The sequence below is a fragment of the Felis catus genome, chromosome D4 (genome assembly GCF_018350175.1).
Source record: "Felis catus isolate Fca126 chromosome D4, F.catus_Fca126_mat1.0, whole genome shotgun sequence".
Classification (NCBI taxonomy): domain Eukaryota; kingdom Metazoa; phylum Chordata; class Mammalia; order Carnivora; family Felidae; genus Felis; species Felis catus.
Window position 1 is genome coordinate 87,107,778 of NC_058380.1, and position 26,623 is coordinate 87,134,400.

Here is a 26,623-nt window from a genome sequence, read left to right on the forward strand (position 1 = left end):
ACCCCTCTAAGTCCCTCTTCAGACCCCAGCTGCTGGACCCCAGCTTACAAACCAGATGCCAGATGCACTGCTGATTTATCACCTATTATCCACACCCAGGTGACTTCTAAAAGTTAGGATCTGAGATCGCTCAAGACACAGTTACAAGAGGACTACTTATGGAGGGTTGAAAGAAACCATCGGTGACATTTCTAACAGAAACCTAGGCTAAGAGCAATTACCGAAACTCAGCATAGACTAAGAGCTCTGAGCATCCTGGCAGCAAAGGCAAAAAGGGAAAGGAAAGAAATACTAACCTGAAGACACTGATAAATTGGGAAGTCATTAGTTGGGGCCGCAGCTCCTTCACCTCTGCCACATTCCCCAAGAGTCCTAGCATATTCCGATGCAGTTCCTGCTTCTCTGGGAATTCCTGACAAAATGAGAGCCATTAGGGCCACATCAGTTAGTACTTAATTAGCATCTGGTATTGTTAACCTAGAAACTTGACGGGTATCCGTCTGGCCATTCCGACTGGACAAAGAAGGGGAACAATATGCTGGCCATATACCTTCTAGTGCACCTAGGACAGTCCTGGGTACATTCTATACGGGATTAAAATGGTGGGGACTCCTTGCCACAAAATCAAAGGCTGAGTGGAGAGCTGACCTACAAAACTGCAAATAGGACAAACAAGGTTCTATTTGCCAAAGCTCAAAACATTAGTTTAAGGGAAACTTCATAGAAACTAGAGCAAGAAAATAGAGGATGAGTGTGTTTTATTTATTTGTTTAATAATTGCTACCATTTATTCATTGGTTTTAAAGTAAGCTCTATGCCCAACGTGGGGCTTGGATTCACGACCCTGAAATCAAGAGTCACATGCTCTACCGACTGACTGAGCCAGCCAGGCACCCCCAGGATGAGTTTTAAATTAAAAAAAAATTTCTTTATCTTTATTTCTTTTTGAGAGAGAGAGAGAGAGAGATACAGAGTATGAATGGGGGAGGAACAGGGAAAGAGGGAGACACAGAATCCGAAGCAGGCTCCAGGTTCTGAGCTGTCAGCACAGAGCCCGACATGGGGCTCGAACCCACGAACCACAAATTCGGACCCTTAACCAGCTGAGCCACCCAGGCACCCCCCAATTTTTTTTAACATTATTTTTGAGAGACAGAGACAGAGTGCAAGCGGGGGAGGGGCAGAGAGAGGGAGACAGAGAATCTCAAGCAGGCTCCAAGCTCCGAGCTGTCAGCACAGAGCCCAACACGGGGCTTGAACCCAGTAATGGTGAGATCATGACCTGAGCTGAAGTCGGATGCTTAACCAACTGAGTCACCCAGGAGCCCCTGTTTTTAAAGAACATTCTGGGGCGCCTGGATGGCTCAGTCGGTTAAGCATCTAACTCTTGATTTCGGCTCAGGTCATGATCTCATGGTTAGTGGGTTCAAGCCCCATGATGGGCTCCGCACTGACAGTGCTGAGCCTGCTTGGGATTCTCTTTCCCTCTCCTTCTGCCCTCCCCTGCTCATGCACTGTTTTTCTCTCTGTCTCAAAATAAATAAACACACTTTTGGGGCGCCTGGGTGGCTCAGTCAGTTAAGCGTCTGACTTCAGCTCAGGTCATGATCTCATGGTTCGTGAGTTCAAGCCCCGCATGGGGCTCTGTGCTGACAGCTCAGATCCTGGAGCCTGCTTCAGATTCTGTGTCTCCCTCTCTCTCTGTCCCCTTCCCCACTCATGCTCTGTCTCTGTGTCTCAAAAAATAAATAAATGTTTAAAAAAATAAAAAAAATAAAAATAAAAATAAACACACTTTAAAAAAAACAAATAAGGAAAAAAAAAAAAAAAAGACCATCCTACTGGTGGTGCCTGTCTGGCTCAGTGGGTGGAATGTGCAACTCTTGACCTTGGGGTTGTGAGTTTGAGCCCCATGGTGGGTGTAGTGATTACTTGAAAATACCATCCAAATAAATAGTAAAATAAAATAAAGCCATCTACTGGACAAAATTCTGCCCAGCTGATACCTCAGTGGTCCCCAGCTGGACTGTGGGCAGCCTAGAAATTACTGCCAAGACGGATGGGGCTGGGTTTTCCCTTGGAGGTAGGGCTCTAAGAGAGGGGGTGGGCCTGTGAGTCAGACCTCCCACAGGAACTCTGGGGAAAGGGGCTGCTGGCAGATACGATTGGTGGGAGGCCTGGGGACAGGAGAGCGGCCACGTGGGTGGCCAAGGAGGCCGCTGCCGCTGGAGACGGGCAGTACCTTCAGGCAGTCCAGGAAGAGCTTCATGCCATTGAAGTTGAGGAACATCTCGCAGTTGTCCGGCGTCTCGTCCGTGATGTTCCACAGGGCACTCCAGGAGAACTCCATCACCTGGTCACACTGAAGGCAACGGAGGGCTCAGCACGGCCTGCTTGCAGGGCCCCGCGGGCTCCCAGCACCCATGAGGGCATCCCCTAACAAAATAAGGGTCTCCTCCAGGGGCAGGCCGTCCCCTCGTGGGCTAAGGGAGGGGCAAAGCAGCTTCATGAAGACTCGACTTACTATCTTGTCTAGCAGCTTCTTCTGAATCAGCTTCAGCATGGTCTGTGGGCAGAGAAGAGAACTTGCAGGGGACCAGGGCTCAAGAGCTACCATGTCCCTCCCCGAACCAAGATGGAGGGAGAGTCAGCACAGCAGTTCCGTTCTTGGCTAATCCATCCTGACAAGACCAAATTCGCCTATCTGGTCTGAAGAAGTGCAACCCACAGACTTGGCATTGGCATTAGGAGGCCTGGGGGCTAGTCCCGGCTCGACCCCGATTCCCAATGTAGCTTTGGGCCTGGCCCTCCCCTGTGTGGGCTCCAGCCTAGCCAGCAGTAAGTGAGATGAAGAAACGAGATGCTTCTGCTTCATTTTTTCCTCCCATTCCCGAGCAAATACTTATCCGCCCCCCCCCGTGCGCCAGGTACCACCGTAGGAAGAGCTGGGGATGTCACCACGAAAGCAGGAACAATCACGGTGTCTTTCCCCGCAGAATCACAACCCAGTGGGGAGGCCAGAGTGAAGCAGGCGGTCCCTCAGAGGCTTATTTAACCCCAGTTAGAAAGACCTAACAGGGGACCTGGTCTGAGGAGCCAGGGGCAGCTTGGACAGTGGGACCAAATGGACGGATGGAGGGGCCGAGAGAAGATGCCAGAGTGTTCCAGGCGGAGGAAATCTCCCGGGACGTGAGCTACATTCATGGTTAGGAGACTCTTCCTTGGGTCTGGCCTCAACCCTTCATGCGGCAGGCAAGAGGAAGGCGGGGAGGGAGGGAAGGGGGTGCAGCCCGCGGGCACGCACCACAACAAAGCCCATCTTGCCCACGGCCTCCTTGTGGTCGTTGTCCACCTGGCAGACCAGGGCGTTGCACAGGTGCACGGCGATACGCTGGATGGACTCGTCCTGCCGCGTGGGGTTGAGGATACTGAGAAGGAGCTCGTTGACCCGGCGGTACTGGAATTCTAGCTCCTCGGGGATGCTGAAGTTACAGAGAGTCAAGCAGCAGTTCCGCTGGACCTGGGGCCGGGCCGGGAGACAAGCGAAGCAGTCAGGGTCAGACTCGGGAGCTGGACTCCAGGGGCTCGCTGGAGGTGTGGGATTAGCCAGAGCTGTGCTGGTCCAGGAAGGCTTTCTGAAAGAGGAGACTACAGGGCTTTTTTTTTTTTTTTTAAACATTAAAAAAAAAACAAACATGAAATATAATCTTCATACAGAAGAGGGCATAAAGCACAAATGTAGAGTTTTTTACAAGCATGTGTGAAGCAAGCAAGCTTTCCAACAACTTTGTCACCACCCTGCCAGCACCCGGGAATCCCCATAGGTCCCTTTCCTGATCAGAAGCCCTCCTCCCCACTAGAGAGAACTACTATCCCCGCTATTCCATACGGAACATTCTCTAGCATCCTGCTTAGGTTCGTTCAACCGTAGTATGCCAGGTCAACGGTGTTGTTGTAAGTATCTGAAAAGGATTCATCCTTCCGTTGCGGTCTGGTACTTTGATTTACTCGTCCATCCCGCTGTTGGTGGACATCCGAGGGGGGCTTCAGTGCTCGGCAGCCTCAATGTCTGGTACACGCATCCCAGCCTCCACGTACATGGGCTTCTCTGGGGCACAGGCGCCAGGGCGGGGCTTCAGGGCCACGGGGCGTGCACGTCTTCAACTTTACCAGGTAGCACCAGACGATCTGCCAAAGTGGCTGTACCAGTTTACAGACCCACCGGCAGAGGAGGAGGCCTCAAGCTGCTTGACATCTTCCATTTCTTTTCGTGTTATCTGTGGGCTTTTTTTTTTTTTTGAAGTATTTGCAGGGCATTTGCCTATAATTTAATTTGCTGCCATCCTTTTTCATTAGATTTTGGGAGATCATCGTACTTTAGAGGGTACCACTCTTAGTTAACTCTTTGTCTTTTTTTCCCCAAATACACATATATTTTTTAATTTGAGAAAAAAATTTTTTTCAGTTACGACAGCAATACTTACTGTAAAAAGTTCAAATAGTACTATGTGGGCAAAAGTTAGTCTCTCCCTTTATTCTCCAGAAGAAATTGCTATTGAAAGTTTGGTGTGCATCCTTCTAGATTTTTCTATCATGCAAATACAAGTATACATATATATATATATTTGGGGGAGAGGAAAGGCAAAAAAGATATTATAAATATTGGTCCGAAACTTCTCCTCACTTATCAACATGCACTGGACATCTTTCCACATTAGGGCGTACAGATTGACCATAATATCCCATTGTGTGGGTGGACTGTATGTTACTTTTCTAGGTCTCTCTATTGCTAACATTCTGGTTCCTTCTAAAAACATTTCAACTGTGGAATACCTAGACCCAAAGGCAGATGCATTTACAGTTTTGGCAAATTCTGCCAGTTGCCTTCCAAAAGGGCTGTATGTTCATACCTCACCAGTGGGAAGCATGCAAAAGTGCTCTCCCCTGACCTTTGTCAACGTTGGGGATCACTGGTCTCTCAAGATGAAATGTAATTTCTTGTTACTTTAATTTTCATTTCTTTGATAGAGTTTATTAATTTGGGGCTCTTCAACTAGCATTTTATCAAGAAAAAAAAAAAGACACCCCTTTGACCTGATTATAAAATCAATCTCAGTGTATCAGTCGCTCTCAAGTCTGGAGTTGGCAGGCAGCGGGAGAGCGGGCCTTCTCCTCCCTGCAGAGGCTACATCGCCACCATAGCCTTTCTGGAGGATAATTCGAGAATACATCCCAAGTGCTTTGAAAATACACCTACCCATTGTCCCTGCAATTCCCAGTCATGTATCATAAGGATAATCAATTAAGTACGGTCAGCAAAGCCTTATTTGGTATAGCAAAAAATTAAAAAAGCAACCTAACTGTTCAACCATGGCGCTGATTCAGTACCCGCAGCCCAGACATTTTGGGCAGGCCCGTCCTGCCACTCTGTGGGGATGGGGCTTGGCCACCGCCTCCCAGCTCTAACACACAGTCAGCACCAGAGCGACCTTCCCTGGATGAGGACACTGAACACCATTCGGGCACCAGCAATTACAAAACAATGGTTAAACCCAGCTGTGGGGTAGAGGAGAGCTGGACTGTGAACAACTTTCATTTCGTAGTTGACACGTTTTCATAGTATGCCTGACCCTTGAACAACTCGAGGGTTAGGGGCCCCAAACCCCCATCCCTGGCTGCCACACAGCTGTAAATCCACATACAACTTCTGACTCCCTGCCAAACTTCACCACTAATAGCCTACTGTCGACCTGAAGCCTTAGTGATAACATTAACTGTTGATTAACACGTATTTTGCATGTTATGTGTATTATATCCTGTAGCGTTACAACAAAGTCAGCTAGAGAAAAGAAAACGTTAGTAAGAGAATCATAAGGCGGGGGAGGCACCTGGGTGGCTCAGTCGGTTAAGCAACCGACTTCTTGATTTCGGATCAGGTCATGATCTCGAGGTTTATAAGCTCGAGCCTGGTGTCAGGCTCTGAGCTGACAGTAGGGAGCCTGCTTGGGATTCTCTCTGTGCCCCTCCCCTGCTTGCACGAGCCAGAGCACGCACGTGCTCTCTCAAAAAAATAAGCTTTTAAAAAAGAAGTTTCAAAGAAAAAAAAAAAGACAGCAAATCATAAGGAGAAAATATACTGATAGCACTGCACTGTCTTTGTCAAAATTGGCATCTAATTGGACCCTCGCAGTTAAAACCTGTGTTGTTCAAAGGTCAGCTGTGCTTGAATTTGTTTTCTAAGCATTAGGTGTCTTAATTTTGTGAGCATAAGAGAAACATTATTTAAGAAATTCTGTTATAGGGGCGCCTGGGTGGCGCAGTCGGTTAAGCGTCCAACTTCAGCCAGGTCACGATCTCGCGATCTGTGAGTTCGAGCCCCGCGTCGGGCTCTGGGCTGATGGCTCAGAGCCTGGAGCCTGTTTCCGATTCTGTGTCTCCCTCTCTCTCTGCCCCTCCCCCGTTCATGCTCTGTCTCTCTCTGTCCCAAAAATAAATAAACGTTGAAAAAAAAATTAAAAAAAAAAAAAAGAAAAAAAGAAATTCTGTTATAAAAATGTTGGTCGATTATGGGAATGTTCACATTCGGAAGGCACTGTTGAAATAAAAATCCACGCGATACAAACAATGAGTGCAGAATGATCCCATTTACTAAGTAAACATGCACAGGCTAAATCTTGAACGACAGGTATTCAACAGCAACAGTGGCTATTCTGGGTGGTGGGATTATGGGTTTTTTTTTTTTTTTTTTTGCTTTATATCTGTAATTATAATTTTTCTACAGTAGAAATTTTTGTTATTTTTCTTTTTTAGAAATGTATACTTTTTTTTTTTCAACGTTTATTTATTTTTGGGACAGAGAGAGACAGAGCATGAACGGGGGAGGGGCAGAGAGAGAGGGAGACACAGAGTTGGAAACAGGCTCCAGGCTCCGAGCCATCAGCCCAGAGCCCGATGCAGGGCTCGAACTCCCGGACTGCGAGATCGTGACCTGGCTGAAGTCGGACGCTTAACCGACTGCACTACCCAGGCGCCCCAGAAATGTATACTTTTTAAAAGTAACCTCTACACCCAGCGTGGGGCTTGAACTCACGCCCCTGAGATCAAGAGTCACATGCTCTACTGACCGAGCCAGCGAGGTGCCCCCATAGTTTTGTTACTTGTATAATAAAAGCAGCTCTTGGGAAAAAAAATTACCTCCCAGCAAAGTGTTACAGAAGGGCTGAGGAGTCGGCATGAGTGGAGGCCCAGGGGCAGGAGAACAGGATCCCTGGGTGGAGGGTGGCAGTGGTGACAGACTGGTCAGGTGGGGCCGGGTTACAGAGGCCCTGAATGCCAGGTCCCAGAGTTTGGGAGTGATGCCGTGGGTAAGGGGGGTGGCGAGGGGGGCAGTACAGCGCCAGGCAAAAAAGGGGTGAGAGCAAGCTCAGCCCCCTGAGGGACTGCAAGCTGGCTGGTGAGGCTGGGGCACGAGGCGAGCAGGAAGAGGGGCGGCTGGGCCAGAGCATGCGGGGCTGTCACGGGTAGGGGGCTCACCGTCACCTCCTGGTAGGACTCCATGCCGTTCAGCACCACCTGGATGACCTGTCGGCGCAGCTTGATGCTCTGCTCAGAGCGGTACTCAGAATTGGTCAGGTAGAAGAGGGCAGCGCTGCCTGTGACTTGAATGTTCTTGTCATACTTGTGGCACTTGAGGGCCGTGATGACCAGCTGTATGAAGACAGGGTGCGGGCCTGGGTTGGCGAGTCCTGTTAAAGTTGTACAGGGCCATGCCTAGGGCTCCGCAAGGGGGCTCGGATGGGCCTCTGGGGTGCAGCTTACCCCGACTCTGTTCTCTGAGAGAAGTGAGGGGTTGGGGACAGAAACTAGGGCAGCCCCACGCTGCTGGGACAAGGCCGGTGCTGGGACAAATGAGGCACCGTGGGGCTGGGGTTCAGGGGGCAGGACTGCCGATGTCCTGGGGATGAGGAGGACAAGTGGAGGAGGGACGGGAGCTCTGGGGACATGGCTCAGCCAAGTCCAGGACCCGCCAGGCAGGGATGGACCAGAGACCGAGGACCCCTGGGGCCAGGGCTGACCTTCAGGGCCCGCAGAAGCTGGTTGCAGCGCTCGATGCGTGCGATGTCAAAAAGCAGGTTGATGGCCCGTGAGGTGATCTCAGGCCTGTGCTCCGTGTAGGCCTCGATGGCATTCAGCACCTGCTCCTCATTTTTGTCACCACTTACCTGGGAATGGAACATGCTCAGAACCACTGGAAGATGCCACGCGGTGGGATCCTTGGATCCCAGCTCCGCCTCTAGCTCCAGGGCAGACCCCTTGGGGCCCCCAGCCCAACTCCTTCCCTCGTCCCGGGGCTCCCTATTCCTCCCCTCCCCCACTCCCTCTCACTTTGTAGGCGGGAATGTGTGTGAGGCGGCACAGGGAGGTCTCGAAGAGCCCAAGGAACTGCAGTGGCCTCTTCAGGGCCCGGAAAGGCATGATGCTGCTCTTGGAAGGCTCAATGCTGGGGGAAGAGCATGCCGGGGTCAGTGGCCTGTGGACTGGGGCTGCCCTGCGTTTAGAAGGGCTTCTCCTTGAGGGTGGCTAGGCATTTACTTGGGGCCCTCTTCTAGGCCCTCCAGTCTCATCTTTTTTTTTTCCTCTTTTTAAGGGCAAAAACACAGACCCCCCCCCTCCACCTCTTGAAGGACAGGTGCCAAGGTCATATCGGATAACATGTGGGGTGGGAGACACTGTTGCAGCCACCTTCGGGAAATACTACCTGCCATTCTGGTGAGGATGTGCCACCCTTAGGTTCTACCGACAGTCATGAAGGGGCATGCCCATCGACCAAACCCCGCTAAAGTATGGCTGAGGATAGGGCTTACAGCCAATTACAGCTGGATGGGTTTGAATCAGATCTTTCCACCAACCAAACCAGGAAGACACCTAATCTGCTGTGATGACTAATGCACGGTGGATACTGCTGGCCGTCTTAACGCCACCACCCCGTCTCTATCCAGTCTGAGTGTCCTAATTTCCCGTTCACTCCTCAAGCTTGCACTTTCCAGCTTTTACACATGCTGTTCCCTCTGCTGGAACACCTTTCCCCTGGGAGACTCAGAAAGAGCTTTCAGGACAGTGTGGATGCCATTCCTCCTTCTTCCTGCCTCCTTCCTGATCTTCAGGGCAACCCCACAGCCCTGTGCCTCCCTTATCACCGTCCTAATATGACTCATCTGTCCCCACTAGCTCATACAGCTTCGAGAGGGCAGGGTCTGATTCGTTTCTTTATCTCCAGCACCCAGCACAGGACTCGGCAGAAGGGCACTTGGTAAATGCTCGTTGAATGACAGACACCCCGCCGGCAACCGTGGCAGGTGGGTCCCCACCTAGTCTGCCCTGCCTCCTCGTCCATCTTGGAGATGCTGCAGTTCTCCAGGATCATGTGGCCAGAGATGTCCAGAGACATCAGGTTCCCCAGCTTTTGCACAAAGAGGCTCAGCACCTTGCGAGTCAGCTTGAACTTGTAGTAGCTGGAGAGGCGGTCTCGGGAGATGTCCAGGTGTCTGGAGATTGGAGCGGGGGCCACAGGTCAGAGCTGGACACAGGTCGGGGCCGCCTCAGAGACCCCTGCTCCTTCAGCCCATGGCAGGGGAGGGGCCATCCCCGCCACAGCTGCTCCAGGGCATTCTGGGAAAAAGCCTGCGGGGACCCAGAAGCCCTGGATAGCCCTGAGGCAGCCGGAACACTGGGCTTAAGGAAGGGGACTGTCTCTTTCATCCCCACTTCTGCCCGGCCAGGGGCTCACGAAGCCTCGCGGGACTGCCAACACCCACCTCCCCACCCTCGCCCCAGTGAGCTCTGGGCCGGCAGCTCACCGCAGCTTGTGCAGCTGGACGATGACCCGGATGTGGTCATCTGACAGGTCCATGTTGTAGAGCACAAGGGACACCAGGCTGTCTTTCCACTGGGTTAGGAAGGCCGCGTCGCTCGTCTGGATGCCCGAGAGGTCCAAGGCAGCCAGTGAGCTGAGAGGCCGTAGCAGGGACTCCACAGGGACCCCGTCGATCATGCGGCCCAAGTTGAGGAAGCGTAGGCGGCTGAAGCCCTCGAAGGTGAAGTCCTTGACCAGCACCTGGCAGGTGGGATTGACGAGGCACTCGTCTTCACAGCCCCCCGGGTTCTCCTCCTCATAGAAAATGTTTGCACAGCCGAAGAGGCTCAGGGATACGAGGGTGTGGCTGAAGCTCCTCAGCGTCTGCAGGCTCTTGGCGGACAGCTTCTCGCAGTTGGTCAGGTACAGCTCCACCAGGTCCTGGGAGCAGGCACAGCTCCGTCACCGGCACTGCCCTCCCGCCCCCAGGCCTGGGCCGCAGCTGAGCTTGGGGAGGGGGGTGTACGAGGCGGGGACGCACTGGATTCTTGTGCCGGAGGCGCGTGGCTCGGCCCCGACTCACCGATCATCTCGAGTCCGCCTCCCCATGACCATCCCCACCGGCTGGCGAAGCGGGTCTCACCTGCTTGCGGATGGCCTCCAGGTCCTGGTCCTGTACCAGGTCCTCACGGAGGTGGATCCGGGTGAGGCGGGTGCTGCGGGGGTCGGAGAAAAGGCTGAAGAAGCTCTCGTGCGGCTCAAAGTTGCAGGCGGCGTTGACCAGCTCCACATACCTGGGAAGGAGGAAAGCCTGGCTTGAGGGGGAGCCCAGGGACCCTCGTTCTCCCTTCAAGGCTCAGCACCAGGCCTCCTGTCCCTGAAACCTTCCCTCATCACTGGTCAGCAACCTCCATCTCGTCTATCCCCTGCCCTTCTTTCTTTCTTTTTACTGATTTTTTTTTTTTTTTTTTTTTTTAGTAGGCTTCACGTCCAGAGCAGGGCCCAACGAGAGGCCCAATGTGAGGCTTGAACTCCTGACCCTGAGATTAAGACCTGAGCTGAGATCAAGAGCTGGACACTTGGGTCCCAGGGTGGCTCAGTTGGTTAGGTTTCTGACTCTTGATCTCAGCTCAGGTCATGATTTCACGGCCATGAGATTGAGCCTCGCGTCAGCACAGAGCCTACTTGGGATTCTCTCTCTCCCTCTCTCTCTCTGTCCCTCCCCTGTTCATGCATATGTGTGCTCTCTCTCTCTCTCTCTCTCTCAAAATAAATAAATTAAAAGAAAAAAAAAGTCAGATGCTTAACACACTGAGCCACCCAGGTACCCCCCCCCCCGCCCCCGCCACAGCCCCTCTTTCTAACAGTACCTACTTGGGTCCCAAGCACTGTGCAGGTGAGACAGAGTGGCCCCAGGCACCATGGGTGCAAAGGTGATGAAGGAGCCTCTTATCAACAGCCAATTCCAAGCTCTTCCCCCGAAACCCTACACATCTATAACAAATGTACACGTCCACACTCCTCATCTTTAAGCCAGCTTCTGATTCCTTGATCAGCCCCTCCCAGGACCCTTTCCAACAGGAAGATTAAGCCAAGGAGTTTAAGGATCCCAGCTGGGTACAGGGCAAGCACTCAATAAAACCCTACTGAGGTCAGCTAATGTAAGATTCCTGGTCTGGTGGAAAAGGCTTTGAGTCAAACACTCTGGAATCTAAATCCTGGCTTGACTGTTCACTATGTGGGCAGCTTCATGTGAGGAATGGAACTTCCCCAGCGTTCAGTTTCTTCATCTGTAAAATGGACATAACTCTGGTCTGCAAAGCATCCAAGCAAGTGCCTGACCTGCATCAAATGCTTGGAACATGATTACAAACTGGGCTCTGTCCTGGGGTGCCTGGGTGGCTTGGTCGGTTAGGCGTCCGACTTCGGCTCAGGTCATGATCTCACGGTCCGTGAGTTCGAGCCCCGCGTTGGGCTCTGTGCTGACAGCTCAGAGCCTGGAGCCTGTTTCAGATTCTGTGTCTCCCTTTCTCTCTGCCCTTCCCCTGTTCATGCTCTGTCTCTCTCTGTCTCAAAAATAAATAAACGTTTAAAAAAAAAAATCAAACTGGGCTCTGTCCTCAGGTCACATACAAGTTCCAACTTTTTTTTTTTTTTTAAGATTTTATTTTTAAGTGATCTCCACATGCAACATAGGGTTCAAACTCACAACCCTGAGATCAAGAGTCGCACGCTCCACTGACTGAGCCAGCCAGGTGCACCCACAAATTCTTGCTTTTATATGCAACTGTTTGGCCTAACAATTTCTCTTCTGGGCACTGGACTCCCTGAGGTGAGTGAATGCACATCTTACTGCTAGGAACCTCTAAGAACGGAGAGTCCTTGGAGGCTCCACCTAAAGATTTTCTTTTTCTCTCTCTTTTTTAAAGTTTGTTTGTTTGTTTATTTATTTAGAGAGAGAATGAGTGGGGGAGGGGCAGAGAGAGGAAGAGAAAGAATCCCAAGCAGGCTCCACACTGTCAGCACAGAGCCCAATGCGGGGCCTGAACTCACGAACCATGAGATTGTGACCTGAGATGAAATCAAGAGTTGGACGCTTAACCGACTGAGCCACCCAGGTGCCCCCACACAAAGATTTTCTGAACGGTTCAATTTCTGCTCATGGGTTCATTATTTGTGCACCAGTGGGCAAACGTGTGTGCCCACGTGTACACAGACACATGTTTGAGGCACAGGCAAGTGCACACGGAACAGCACAGAACTCCTGCACTTATATGCAGTTTCTGTACTCTCTCGTAGATGTAATACACACGTGCAGGGACACACTCAGACACACCCCGTGCTGCAGCCCATGTGTGTCCACACACCCATTCCTTCACGTGCACACCCCTCCACACGCTTAGCAACATGCACACGTACAACCTTATGGCTATGAACATACCAGTGTTCTCCTGCACCCACAGATACCCAAGGGCATGCACACCCCCTCACACATATGTACCCCCAGCCGCATCCCTGCACGGTGCACACGATGGTCCCGGGGCCTCCACGCGCGCTCATGCTAAGCCTCATGCCCCTGCCCCGGCCCCCGCCTGCTCACTCATTGACGAGCCGGTCGCAGATCTCGCTGGGTAGGAAGATGTCTGGATGTAGCCGCAGAGTCTCCTTGTCCAGCAGGTAGCCCAAGGTGCCATCCAGGTTGCGCAAGCAGAAGTCGGTGCAGAGGGCCATCAGGGACTCGGGGGTGTCGGACGCCATGCTGGGGACAGGCGGGGGGGGGCACTCCACGACAGGAGCCCCTAGGGGCAGCGGTGACTCCCCGGCACTCACAGGATCATTGGCAGAACCACAGCCTGTGGAACAGGAAGAAGCTAAGTGAGTCCCCCATAAGAACCAGAACCACTGGCTGCCCTAGGTCCACTCTCTGAGTAGGGAAACTGAGGCCCCGGATGTCACACTCAAATTAGCAGTCTGGCAGAGGCACGTCCCCAGGCTCCCGATTCCTTGCCTGCTCTCTCTGCTGTGCCACCATCTACGTGTGGCTTGAACTGCAAAGAGCAGGGGGCCTTTTCCAAGCATTTGTATGCCTTCAGAGTGTCCGTGGGCAGACATGCGTGTGCTGGGGACTCAATGCTTGGGTGAGGATAACAGGAGCTTTCGTTAATAGCTACACTGGGGTGTCTCTTACTATGTAACCTAACCTGTAAATGGCTGTCACTGTGTGAGCATTTAGTACATGCCAGGGCTTTACAGACATGTTGTCACTGAATCTCATCGTATATGATTAAGAATGAAGGTTCTGGTGCGCCTGGGTGGCTCAGTCGGTTAAGTGTCTGACTCTCGATCTCAGCTCAGGTCGTGATCGCGGGTTGTGAGTTCAAGCCCCATGCTGGGCTCCATGCTGCGTGTGGAGCCTACTTAAAAAAGAAAAAAAAGAATGAAAGGTCTCCTCCTGAGCGTGGCAAAAATATATGTCCCCATAAAAAACGGTACATTAATGTTTTCACACTGGTATTATTCGTAATAGCCCCAAAGTGGAAACAACGCAAATGTCCATCAAGTGATGCATGGATAAACAAAAATGGTCTATCCGTACAATGGAATATTATTCAGCCATAAAAGGAATGAGGTATTGGCAACTGCTACAACGCGGGTGGACCTTGAAAACACGATGCTAAGTGAAAGAAGCCAGACACAAAAGGTCATATGGTTCCATTTTTATGAAGTGTCTAGCCAGAACAGGCAAACCTATGCAGACAGAAGAAGAGGTTGTAAGGAACTGGGGAGTGACTGCTAATGGGTATGGGGTTTCTTCTGGGGTGATAAAAATATCTTAAAATTGATTGTGGTGACAGTCACACAATTCTGAATATATTAAAGACCACGAATTATCTCTGTTAGATAGGTGAACTGTAGGGTATAGGAATTGTAGCTCAATAAAACTGTTAGCAAAAACCTCAAATCCCTTACTATTTTCATGACCTTGAGATAGGTAAAGATTCCTTAAGTAGGGTCGTAAGGAAAAAATGATAAACCAATCTGCACTGAAGTGAAGAAACTACTGTTCGTACGTACACAAAAATTAATCTGAGACGAACCACAGGCCTAAATGTGAAGGGTAGAACAATAAGGTTTCTAGAAGAAAACACAGTAGTCTATCTTATGACTTCAGAGTAGGCGATCATTTCTTAAATAGGTCACAAAAAAACCCAGAAACCATATATAGAAATAAATCATACTGCCTTAAAATGTTAAGACTCTGTTCATCAAAAGATATCATTAAGAAAGAGAAAGGGCAGGGGCGCCTGGGTGGCTCAGTCGGTTAAGTGTCTGACTTCAGCTCAGGTCACGATCTCACAGCTCATAAGTTCAAGCTGTGCGTCAGGCTCTGTGCTGACAGCTCAGAGCCTGGAGCCTGCTTCGGATTCTGTGTCACCCTCTCTCTCTGCCCCTTGTCCACTCACATGCTGTCTGTCTCTCTTTCAAAAATGAATAAAACATTTAAAAAGTTAAAAAAAAAAAAAGGGCAAGCCACAGCCTAGAAAATATTTCCAATAATATATCCAACAAAGGACTCATATTCAGAATACATAAGCAACTTCTACAAATCATTTTTTTTTAAGATTTTTTTCAAGCAATCTCTACATCCAACATGGGGCTCGAACTCACACCCTGAGATCAAGAGTCGCACGCTCCACTGACTGAGCCAGCCAGCTGCTCCAAAATCGTTTTTTTTTTTTTAAAGGACATAGCATCCAACTGAAAAATTGACTTGAAAAGGCAAAAGACTTGAAAAGGTATTTCATAAGGGACAGAGAACATATGGAAACATATACAAAAGGGCTCAGCCTCATCAGAATCTGTAAAATCGCAATGAGACACCATTTCCCACCCACCACAATGGCTCAACTGGAAACAACAACAATACAGGCAACACCAAGCCTGTACTGTAGTGAAGACCGAACAACAGGATGTCGCCCACACTGCTGGTGGGAGTGAAAATTGGTGTGCATCGACAGTATAATGGAATATTGTATGACACTATCTACCGAAGCTGAATATGCACATATGTTCAATGTTCAGCAATTCTATTCGTAGGTACACACCCAACAAAGGTGCACATATAAATGTTCCCCCAAAGACACAGACCAGAATGTTCACAGCAGTATTATTCGGAGTAGCCCAAACCAGAAAGGAATCTGAATGTCCCTGACATTAGAATGAATAATTACGGTGTAATCACCAACGAAATACTAATGGCAATGAGAACGCACAAACTATGGTTAACACAATGGCTTGGGTGAACCCCACAGTGTTCAGTGAAAGAAGTCAGACATAAGAGAGCTTATATCATATTATATACCAAATGAATCCATTCATGTTTTACTCCACTAAGCTAAAAAACAGAACAATCTAAGGCGCCTGGGTGGCTCAGTCACTTGAGTGGCTGCCTCTTGATTTCAGCTCCGGTCATGATACCAGGGTCATGGGACTGAGCCCCAATTTTGGCTCCATGCTGAGCGTGGACACTGCTTGAGATTCTCTCTCTCTTTCTCCCCCCTGGGTCCCCCCACCAGCTTGCATGTGCACGCTCTCTCTAAAATAAAATAAAATAAAATAAAATAAAATAAAATAAAATAAAATAAAATAAAATAGGGGCGCCTGGGTGGCTCAGTTGGTTAAGTGTCCGACTCTTGATTTTGGCTAAGGTCACAATCCTAGGGTTGTGGGATCAAGCCCCACGTCGGGCTTTGCACTGAGCATGGAGCTTGCTTAAGATTCTTTCTCCCTCTTCCTCTGTCCTCCCCCCCCCCACAAACTGTGCTCTCTCTCTCTGTCAAAAATAAATAAAATTTGATAAAATTTAACTTTAAAAATACAGAGGGGCACCTGGGTGATTCAGTTGGTTATGCGTCCTACTCTCGGTTTCAACTCAGGTCATGATCTCAGTCCGTGGGTGTGAGCCCCATGTCAGACTCCATGCTGCTGGTATGGAGTCTGCTTGGGATTCTCTCTCTTTCCCTCTCTCTGCCCCTCCTCTGCTCTCTCTCTCTCTAAATAAATAAATACATAACCCTAAAAAAAAAGAAAAGAAAAGAAAAGTCTGATCTGTGGTGGTAGAAGTCAGGATTGCAGTTACTTTGGGGATTTGGCTGGGTGCTGAGAAGATTCTAGTCCCTTATCTGAATATGTCCAGCGTTCACTTTGTGAATATTCAGGAGTTGTATATCATGATGTGTGATTTTTAAAAATGTAAATTATAGGGGTGCCTGGGTGGCTCAGTCAGTTAAGCATCCGACTACTCGGCTCAGGTCATGATCTCACAGCCATGGGATAGAGCCCTGGGTCGGGCTCTGTGCTGACAGTATGGAGCCTGCTTGTGATTCTCTCTCTCCCTCTCTCTTGGGCCCTCCCCCAGCTCACGTGCTCTCTCTCACAGTAAACTTAAAAAATGTATAATTCAATAAAAGTTAATAAAATGGCCTGGACACCAAAGAGGTCTACATTTAGAGGGGACTAGGGTTCAGTTAAATGATGCTCTGAGAGTGTATCTCCTCAGCTACAAGTGGCTCAGGATGAAAACTGAACCTTCGTATTCAACTTGAGTGAACAAGGTAGAAAAAACCACTTATAGAACCGAGGATCATCAGGAATTAATCCCCAACCAGCTTTCTACCAGGGTCTGTATCAGAAAGGGTGGAGGAGATAGGCAAAATGAACCCGTGGTGATTAGAAAGTGGCCGGGGGACCTCTGGGACAGGAAATTCATCAAACTGCCCACTCACGCTTTCCATGCCTTCTTTTCCCTATCTAGGTTATACTTCAATAGTTGTTTTTGGGTTTGATTTTTGCTTTTGCTTTTTTGACATGCAGACTCTGTGGTCAGATCTGTTTCAACCCACTTCTACAATTCACTGTACATTACTTAACCTCTCTGGACCTCAGTTTCCTCATTTGGAAAATGGGGATAATCATCCCCACTTCACAGGGCTGTTGGAGTAAATGAGATGTTGGGGAAGCGTTTAGTCTCAGGCTTGATGAAACTCAGTACAGAATAGATGGTGGTTATGATCCCGTCTTCCAGATGAGAAAACTCAGGCTCAGAGAGGCTACTCTGTCCAAACTGGGATTTAAATCTGGTCTCTTGGACTCCACCATATCACCCCTTGGAGAGCCCTGAAGCAGTTCAGGGCCCAGCACTTCCCCCGGCTTCCTGGAGCCCCTGTGTCCCTACCTGAGCCTTCTGGGCTGCTCCAGAAATCCAGTGGGCAGCCACAGAGCCCTGTGCCCTCAGACATTGCAAGGTCTCAGTGCTGGCACCACCGCTTACTGGTGACAGTGCGCTGAGAGCTCTGGAGTCAGGCCCACGCAGCTTCAAGTCCCAGCCCTACTGCTTAAGAGCAGGTGCACTTGGTGAACAAGTGTCTTCATCCCTCTGTGCCTCAGTTTCTCCTCTAAAACAGGGAGTACTGTGCGAAGATAACATAGACTATCAAAAGATACCAGCATGGCGCCTGGCACGGGGTAACTACTCAATAAAAAGCAGCTATTATTACCGTTGTCATTGTCACCATTATCGTTGTCCTGCCTCACCTGCTGTGATCCCCAACACAGCAGGGTCTGTCCCTGCCCAGTTCAAGGTCTGTGCTCCCCAGGCCCAGGTCTCTTGCCACAAGGCCTGTGGTGCCAGCTGTCCCACTGGCCGTGTGCCACCCTTGAGGGAAGGCACAATAAACAGGCTGCCTGGGCACCGGGCATGGCCCTACTCTGCCTTCATTCACTCCCAGATCTTCCCGGGGCCACAGGAGCCAGGGGAGCACCGCTGGCAAGGAGGCCCACCCTGCTGGAAGCCAAGTCCTATCTCTTCCAGCAGGCACCGCAGGCCTCCGGAACCACAGCCAGCTTTCTGGCCCACTCAGTGCCCACTGGCCCCCACTGCAGCTGGCCCGGCCTCCTTCGCGGTACTGGCAATAGGCCCTACGCACAGGGTCACCTTCAGACCTTTGCTCAGTCTATTTTCTTTCAACCAGGACCATCCCAGTTCAACGAATTCTCCCACTTTCTACTCTAAATACTACTCCCGCCCCCAAAACGCATTCATGTCCTTCCTCCAGGAAGCATACCTACCCCCTCCAGCCCACGCCGCCTTTGACCTCTCCTTCATTGGCTGCCGCCTGTACACCTCGGGCCTTGGTGTCGACCTCACTTCCTCTGGGGACACGTCCCTGCCCCGCCAGGGTGCTCCTGCTGTGTGCCCCCATGGCCCCACCACAACAACTAATACTTTGAACTAATGCTGGTTTAGTTATCCGGCTCCCCTGTCAGCTGCCCAGCTCCATGAGGCCAGGAACCTGGCTGTCTTACGTGGCATCATCCCTGCGCTGAGCCCAGGTCACTTACGTATTCACTTGGTACCTGTCCGCTGGGCACTGTGGGTCCAGTGGTGGGTGAAACCAGGTGAGGTCCCTGTCCTTGTGGAGCGTACTCACTCCGAGGGGAGACAGACATGCACCTAAAAAGCACACGAACCCCACGCCACGTACCCGGGACCAGTGTCCTCAGGGAGAAGGAGGCACCTGGGGCCCCGCGTGCCTGTGCCAGGGGACCTGCCCTGGACTGGCGAGTCATGGGCAGGCTTCCTCGGAAGTGACATTTCAGCTGGGACCCAAAAGATGAGTCATACTTAACTCTGGAGGTGGGGATAGAAGGGAAGGGTGTTCCAGCAAGAAGGAATAGATGTGCACAGGCTGAGGCCAGAGGGGACGGGACCCTGGTACGACAGGCCCAGTTCCATGGCAGTTTGCTGGACACCCTGTGTGGGCCTGACACCTCGTAGGGTTTCCACACCCGCCCGTGGAAGGGACGAAGGGACTTGTAAGTTGTGCCACGCATGGCACCCGGGGACAAGGCACAGTCTTGTATCCTCCCTGCTGGCCACGCCAGGACACTGTGGGGCCCCAGTGGCCACAGGGGAATGCTCACCACTCGGAACGAGAGGACGCCACCAGGGGTTTTGCCTTTTCTGCAGGACTGAGCCCAGTCACGAAGGTAGCCGCCAGGCCCCAGCCCGGCTCCCCAGGTGGAAGGAACAGCACCCTTTCAGCCATCAAGGGCACCCAAAGCCCCCTAGAAACACACCAGGCAGATGGTACCATTTGCTAACTGGCCTTTGCCGTGTGGCCCCCGCTGTTTGGGGGTGAGATGAGCCGGAGGAGGAAGGGGCCGGAGGCGGGGAGGTGTGGGGCACCCTGCCATTGGTGCCCCATCTGGTTGCAGGTCTGGCGCCTGCCAGACACAGTCATCTCTCCCCTCCCCACTCCCACCCACGAGGGCTCCTTGTTCCCACGGCAGTCACTGGCCATCTGGGATACTGGCAACCGGGCACAAGCTGGCAACTGCAACACAGTAAGAGCCCTGTGCCTTCCTCCGTCACTTCTCTAGCAGGTTCTTTACACTGGATCCATCCTGAGCTATGACATGGTGGCGTGGGGGAGTGGGGAGCAGAGGAGAGTGAAGGGAGGAAACAGAAGCAGTGGCCGAAGCCTCTCCGTGCTGGTTGCTTCCAGATGGGGCGCTGAGCCCCTCGCGCTTGAACTGCGTTAAATAGTTCCTTATTTAACCAACAAATGACATTCCCTAGGATCCTGCACTTGAAGCTAATTGTCATTTGTATAACAATTGTCTAACAACCCCTCCCCCAGCCCATGAGCTCTGGGAGGATGGGAATCCTTTTTGCTTGCAGGCTCCAGGATCCTCTGTGCCAGCCTGTGCCTGGTATGCATCACAATAAAGGTTTGCCTTTGCCCTGACCTCACTCCAGCAGCATGAGGTACTGACAACTGATCATACCCTGCTGCCTGATGAAGACACTGAGGCTTGCCTGCAATCACACAAATGACAACAGGGGACACAATCCTAAACCAAACTCGCACTTGTCACCACACCATTAAGTCTTCTGTCCATGCAGCGCAGGCGAAAGAGAAACTGCGGTCCAGACAAGGGAGCATGGGATCCCGGCGGTGACCTGACACCCGGCCGACAGGCTGGGGGAGCCAGAAGTTCTGAGCCTTGGAGCAGCGCCCACCCTGTGAAATATTAACCCGAGAGCTGGGGGGGAAAAATCCAAACAAATGCCCTATTTACAGAAGCTGGAATCTTTCCAGGAGCAGATCCCAGGCCAGATATCGGGGGCGGGAAGCTGGTGTGAGGGGAGTCCGGGCAAGTGCCAGGGTGTCCCAGGGGCAAAGGTGAAGGCGGCCAGGATCGGAAAGCATCCCAAGGGGTCTGGCCCGCACAGCCTAATCGGCAGAGTGGGTTAGGAAGACAGGGGAAATGGAATGAGGGAGGAACGCACCTCACCACTCAATGGTGCCACCTGGAGGCAGAGGGGCCTTGGGGCTACTACCTGAGTTCCAAGCTTGCGCTAGGCATCAGACTTTGGCTCAGGTCGTGATCTCACGGTCTGTGAGTTCGAGCCCCGCATCAGGCTCTGAGCTGCCAGCTCAGAGTCTGGAACCTGCTTCAGATTCTGTGTCTCCCTCTGTCTCTGCCCCTCCCTCACTCGTGCTCTGCCTCTCTCTCTGTCTCTCAGAAATAAACAAACATCCATCAGGGCACCTGGGTGCCTCAGTTGGTTAAGCGTCTGACTTTGGCTCAGGTCGGGATCTCGTGGTTTGTGAGTTCGAGCCCCGCGTCAGGCTCTGTGCTGGCAGCTCAGAGCCTGGAGCCTGCTTTGGATTCTGTGTTTCCCTGCCTCCTCTCCTTGCCCCTCCCCTGCTCATGCTCTGTCTCTCTTGCTCTCAAAAATAAATCACACATTTAAAAAACCTTTTTTAAGTGATCGCACCCACACTGAGCACCATATTCCAAGAACTCTGCTAAGTACTTGATACATGTTAAGCCGTTAAATTCTCTCCACAACCACACGAAGCAGGAGTTATTAAAACCTACAGCTTGCAGATGAGGAGGCTGGGGCTCTGAATGGTGAGGTAATTTGCCATGGACTATGTATAGGTACGAGGGTCTACGGGGACACGGCAATAGCCATAGAGGGATGCGTTAGTTCAAGACTTAGAGCTTCAAGCTTCCCATGCATGCTCTCGCTGAAGGCACAAATAACCTACGAGGGTCACATTATTTTGTTTTCCAGAGGAACAAACTGTGTGGTTCAAATATGTGTGACGATTTGTCCAAGGTCCCCCACTACGTGCTTGGCTCTCTTTACCACTACGCGATGGGCAGGAACCATTTCTCCTCGCCTCAGGTCTCCTCTCTGCGGATGAGCCTTCACTGACTCCTTACAACCCTGAGTGTCCTCAGGCCCTGAGCACAGATGTTATGGTATTGCCGGGAACTGTCCTATGGGCATATATCATTTTGGCCACAGGACTGGGAGGTTCTCAGCGGGGACCTCGTGTGATCCATAGGGTCTCCATGACGCAGTGAGTGTGTGGCTGGTTGGTGGCAGATGAAGGAGCCTCAGCTGCACAAGACCCCCTCCCCCCCAAGCAATATTTACCAGCCTCAATGATTCCGTCAGGGTCCTTATTGGTCAATGGGTTGCAAACGGCGCCTACCTTGTGGCGTTAGTGAGGCGGTGCCACGAGATAATGTCAAGAAGGTGGTGACCGATCATTATGGAGCGATCTCCTAGGAACTTATGTTTGGGGAGACCCTTCCGTTCATTTTGGAAGGTGGAAAATCAGCTTTAGTGATTGAGCCAGATAAAGAATGCTGCTCCCCAAATCGATGACCCACCTGGGGTCCCTGAACTGGCATTTCAGGAATGAAGAACAGCTGAGGTTCTAAAGCTCTCTGCCCCAAAAATATGAGTGCAGAATCCCGATGGCGCTAATAATAACCAGAACTGTCCTTTACCTTTGTAGTGAGCTCTAGAGTGCGCCAAATTCTTTCACGACCTGCATTTCATTTCATCCTCAGAGTTGGCATACAGATAGGAAAACCGAGGCCCAGGCAGGGGACTGGAACTTGCCCAAGTTCACACGGCGAGCCAGCAGCAGAGCTGGGGCTTGAACCCCGGTCCCCAGATGACTAGTCCTAGGTTCTAGCCACGGCGGCTGCTCGGATATGCTGGCTCTCGGCGTCTAAGAGCTCTGGCTTTTCATTTTTAAACCATCTGGCCCAGTCGCCCTGCTTAGCTTATGACCCAGGCCTGATGATATAGTCCAGGCTTGGGGGGTGAGGAGGGAGATCAACCATTGTTCCACTCCCTATAAGGCAGGCTGCAAAATCTGAGCCTCTGCTGGGTACTTCTTGGATTAACACTCTGCATCAGCAGATCAGGTGCACACACACCCCAACGGCACGTCAGGGGCCAACGTAGACTGCCCTTCCCGACCTGTCCATGGCATATTTACGTCAACACCGTCATCTTGTTTATTTTATGTGGCAGAATGGGGATTTGCTGGGCTCTTTTGTAAAAGGCCCCATCCCCTTCTGCTGTCCTCAAGAAAGCCAAGACCAAGCTACCGTCCTCCCTGTAGGATATGCAACCATTGTTCCCACTGAAGGGTGACAGGAAGTTTCCACTTTGTCTCCCCACCCCCACTGTTCTCCAAAATTCTACTAGCTCAGGGAGGCAGCCAGAGCTGGTGGCACCACCAGCTGGTGCGAAAAAGAAAGGCTTGGAGGTAGACACATGCAAACAGTTCCTCATCATGGCCGTTGCCATCATCACAAGTGCCACATACCGAGTCATTAATGTGTGCTAAATAGCGTGCTAAGTAAGCACTGCAGTGCATGTAAGCCCAACAAGCCTACTGTGCAGATGAGGACACTGAGGTGGTCCCTTGCCCAAGTTCTCACAACCAGGAAGCAGCTGCATGATCTGATTTAACACTACAGTGCTCTATGGCTGTCCTTTTGGTATTAATCCCATCAGGGGTCATTACAAAGATGGAAAAGGGTACTTATAATGCCAGACCAGAGTACAGCGGCTATTTGTCACTTAAAACAAATCTATATTTTCTCTGACCACCAGACACCACGTTAGTACAGTTCCGAAAGGATGCTCCATTAGACACTGTGACCCTGCGTCACATGGACAGCCCCTGACATTCTTCCCACCGCTATCTGGTTCCCACTTCCCCTCCTTCACTCTGCTCCAGCCCTACTGCCCTCTGGCTGTTTCCTGAAATCATCAGGTACACTACCTCAGGACCTTTGCACTTGCTGTTGAATGCTCTGACTGTAGAGAGATGCATGGTTTGCTCCCTCCACCCCCCCCCTTCGGGTTTTTGTTCAGATATCACCTTATTAGAGACCTTCTCTGATCAACGTCTATAAAAAGGTGAACCCACTCTCTGGACCTTCCCTTGGCCCTTCCTGCTTTATTCCTCTCCATGTCACTTATCGCACCCTACATATTTTATAATTCTTACTTTCTGAATGAAGCAATGAACTGAAACAGAGACCCCTCACCACCGCCCCCCACCTCCTGCTCTAAGCATAGCCTCCTCTTACTTTTTTCAAAGCTGTCTTCAATGCTTCTTCTACCCATTTTGAACCCTGAAGAGAAATATTCTGTGGGAAAGATCACACGCCCTGTGGAGGCATCAGGCCTTCCGCCCTCAAACACCAAGCACGCTGACAGGCACAGGCAAAGACTGGAAATCTTGGACTCCTTGGGCCAAAGAGCAGCCAAGTCAATTTCCACCCACAGAGCTATAGTGGCCAGCAGTCAGTTTCACTTTCAACTCACCTATCAGGCTCCCCTTGCCCTCAGGTTTGCAACCCCAGCCCATCCCCTTCTCATCCTGTTGGATTTCCTGCACCTTGTCATCCCTTTTGGGAGCCGTTCCAGAATCCCAGCCGTCCCTGAGCTTTTAAGCATTGCTTTGGAGGAACTTAAGCTCGTCCAACAGGTAGGAGGGGCAGAGGGTAGCCCTTTTAGTCCTAGGTCGATCCCCCATTTTGTAGGGGCATCCGACAGGGAGTCATTTTCTTTCTGGAGAAAGGGAGCTCAGTTTTAAAGGCACGTTTCTCGGACCTGGCAGCAGGGACAGAGAAGGGAGCCCTCCCACCATTGGCCGAATTGGACCTGTGCAAAAGGTTGCAGAGGCGATGCTGAGGCGCCTGAGGCAGGAGGGAAAGGGGGAGGACGCAGATAAATCCCTCGGCCGCGGGAGCGGACGGGATGCTCGCTTCCTCCGCGAGGAGAAGCGGAGGATGCGGCCCGGGAGAATCTGGGGCCAGGGCGCCTGGGGAGACAGGGGATCTCGTTAGGCTAGGGCCGGGGTCTGCGGGAGACGGGGGTCGGCGGGGCGGAGCTTGGGATCCCGGGGACTGGAGCCCCAGGCGGGAGGGGGTCGCGCCGGGGGTGGGACCCGGTGGCCGTTACCTTGCCCTTAGGGCTGCGGGCGGGGCCGAGGGCCGCCGGGTGCTGGCTCCGGGGCCCGGCCCCTCCCCCGATCCGGCTCCAGAGGCTCGGAGCCTGCAGCCGCCGCCGCCTCCGCTGTCAACAAACCCGGGGCGCGTCACTTCCGGGGCCGCCCCTTAGCAACAGCGAACTGGTGCCCCTCGACGGGTCCCGCGGCGAACACGGGCTGCGGCGGCCGAAGGTTCCGGGGCGCGCCGCGCCTCCTCTCCTGGCCGAGCCCGGTCTGCGAGTGGCGGAAAGCGCGTGGGCCCCACCGGGCGGCGAGCACGCACCTCGGGGTGCTCCCTGGCCTCGGGGGGACCCGCCGTGTGACCCTGACCCGGGGCCCGCTCAGGCCTGCGGGCCAGCGGAGCCCGAGCGGTGGTGAGGGGCGGGACGGACTCCACCTTCCGCGTCAGCGCCGACGTCTCCCTGGGCGCCCCCTCCCCCGCCCCGCGCTTGGGCGCCCCATCGAACGCCTACCCCGGGCTCTCCGCAGGTAGCGCTCTCCCACGCGGCCCGACGCGCGCCAGCTTCGCCCTCTGCTTCCCGGGCCGCCAGGTGAGGATCTGGGAGTCGGCCCTGGCCCCTGCGTTTCCCTCAGTTCCAATTCCAGTCGCCAAGTCCTGGCGATCGCTCAGACCCTCTGGTTTGGAGCCCCCCTCCTCCCCCCCAGTAGTGCCCGACTCTGTCCACATCATCTCTTCCCTGGATTTCGGCGGCAGCGTCTTCACGCGCCTTCCCCTCCTTCACCCCACAGTCCCGGAGGGGTTTCTCCCAGACTCGGAGCTGATCAGCTCACTCCCCTGCTTACAACCCTGAACGTAGATGACTGGGGTCATCTGTCACCTGTCTCCCTCTCCAGCCTCTTGTCCCCCTCCTCTTACTTGCCCTCCCTTCCATTCTCCAATCCACACCGTTTAAAACATTTTTGGTTCTTTTAATGATTCCTCTTCTCTCCTGGGGCTCAAATAATTTCTTCCCAGCTGCACACTCTTCTCGCCGCATCTACATCCAACACAGTTCTTGCCGTATCTGGATCCAACACACTATTTCACCTTCTGGTCTCAGGTTAGAGGCTACTTTCTTGACATGACCCCACACTCCCACCCCATTCTAATGCCCTAGGTTTGCACAATTTTTTTTTTCTTTTGCGTAGTACTTTTTAGTCTTTGACCATATGCGATCATGTTTGCACGATTTTGAATCCTTTGAAAAGTCTACTGATGATTTCAAATTACCAAAGTACGACATGCCTGCAAAAAAAAAAAAAAAAAAAAAATCCAAACAGTACAGAAACACATGGTGGGGAAAAAATGAAAATCCCCATTCAAACCCTAACCCAACCCCAATTTCATTCCCTTCCCCAGAAATGACCACTCTTAACAGTTTGGTAAGTATCTCCCTTACTCCTTTATATATACATAAAATATGCGTGTGTATGTAAGAGCTGAAACAATGAGACTCTGAGGAGAAAATATAGGAGTCAGTCTGTGACTGGCAATGGTCTCTTAGATACAACAGCAAAAGCATCGGTGAAAAAAAATACAAACAAATTGAATTTCATCAAAATTAAGAACTTTTAGGGGCACCTGGATGGCTCAGTCCATTGAGTGTCCAACTCTTGATTTCGGTTTGGTTCATGATCTCCTCATGGTTCATGAGATCCAACCCTACATCAGGCTCCATGCCAACAGTGTGGAGTGTACATTCTCTCTCTCTATCAAAATAAACATTTTAAAAACATTTAAAAATGTTATGCTTCAAAGGGCAACATCAAGAAACTAAAAAGATAACCCACAGCATGGGAGAAGCTATCTGCAAGTCATATATCTGATAAAGTACTAGTAATCCAAAATATGTAAGGAATTTGCAACAAAATAACAAAAAGG

The 26,623-nt window shown here is 51.6% G+C and overlaps 1 protein-coding gene across 3 annotated transcripts in view; it reads right to left on the minus strand.

Moving 5' to 3' along the window:
- The window catches only part of ZER1 (zyg-11 related cell cycle regulator), a 31,545-nt gene extending 6,691 nt beyond the window's left edge, over nucleotides 1-24,854 (minus strand). The window contains exons 1-12 of one of the 3 annotated variants that reach the window (XM_011288386.3): nucleotides 24,714-24,854; nucleotides 12,954-13,206; nucleotides 10,497-10,647; nucleotides 9,858-10,294; nucleotides 9,369-9,545; nucleotides 8,386-8,500; nucleotides 8,076-8,222; nucleotides 7,540-7,707; nucleotides 3,305-3,520; nucleotides 2,525-2,566; nucleotides 2,243-2,362; nucleotides 297-412 (exon numbers count right to left, since the gene is read on the minus strand). In XM_011288386.3, coding sequence (XP_011286688.1) covers nucleotides 297-412; nucleotides 2,243-2,362; nucleotides 2,525-2,566; nucleotides 3,305-3,520; nucleotides 7,540-7,707; nucleotides 8,076-8,222; nucleotides 8,386-8,500; nucleotides 9,369-9,545; nucleotides 9,858-10,294; nucleotides 10,497-10,647; nucleotides 12,954-13,111 — 1,847 coding nt within the window. In that variant the 5' untranslated portion in view covers nucleotides 13,112-13,206; nucleotides 24,714-24,854. Of the gene's footprint in view, nucleotides 1-296; nucleotides 413-2,242; nucleotides 2,363-2,524; nucleotides 2,567-3,304; nucleotides 3,521-7,533; nucleotides 7,708-8,075; nucleotides 8,223-8,385; nucleotides 8,501-9,368; nucleotides 9,546-9,857; nucleotides 10,295-10,496; nucleotides 10,648-12,953; nucleotides 13,207-13,554; nucleotides 14,623-24,713 lie in introns of those variants that run through there. The other 2 variants (XM_011288383.3, XM_011288384.4) reach the window with 2 other exon arrangements.
- Between the last annotated feature and the right edge of the window lie 1,769 nt (nucleotides 24,855-26,623).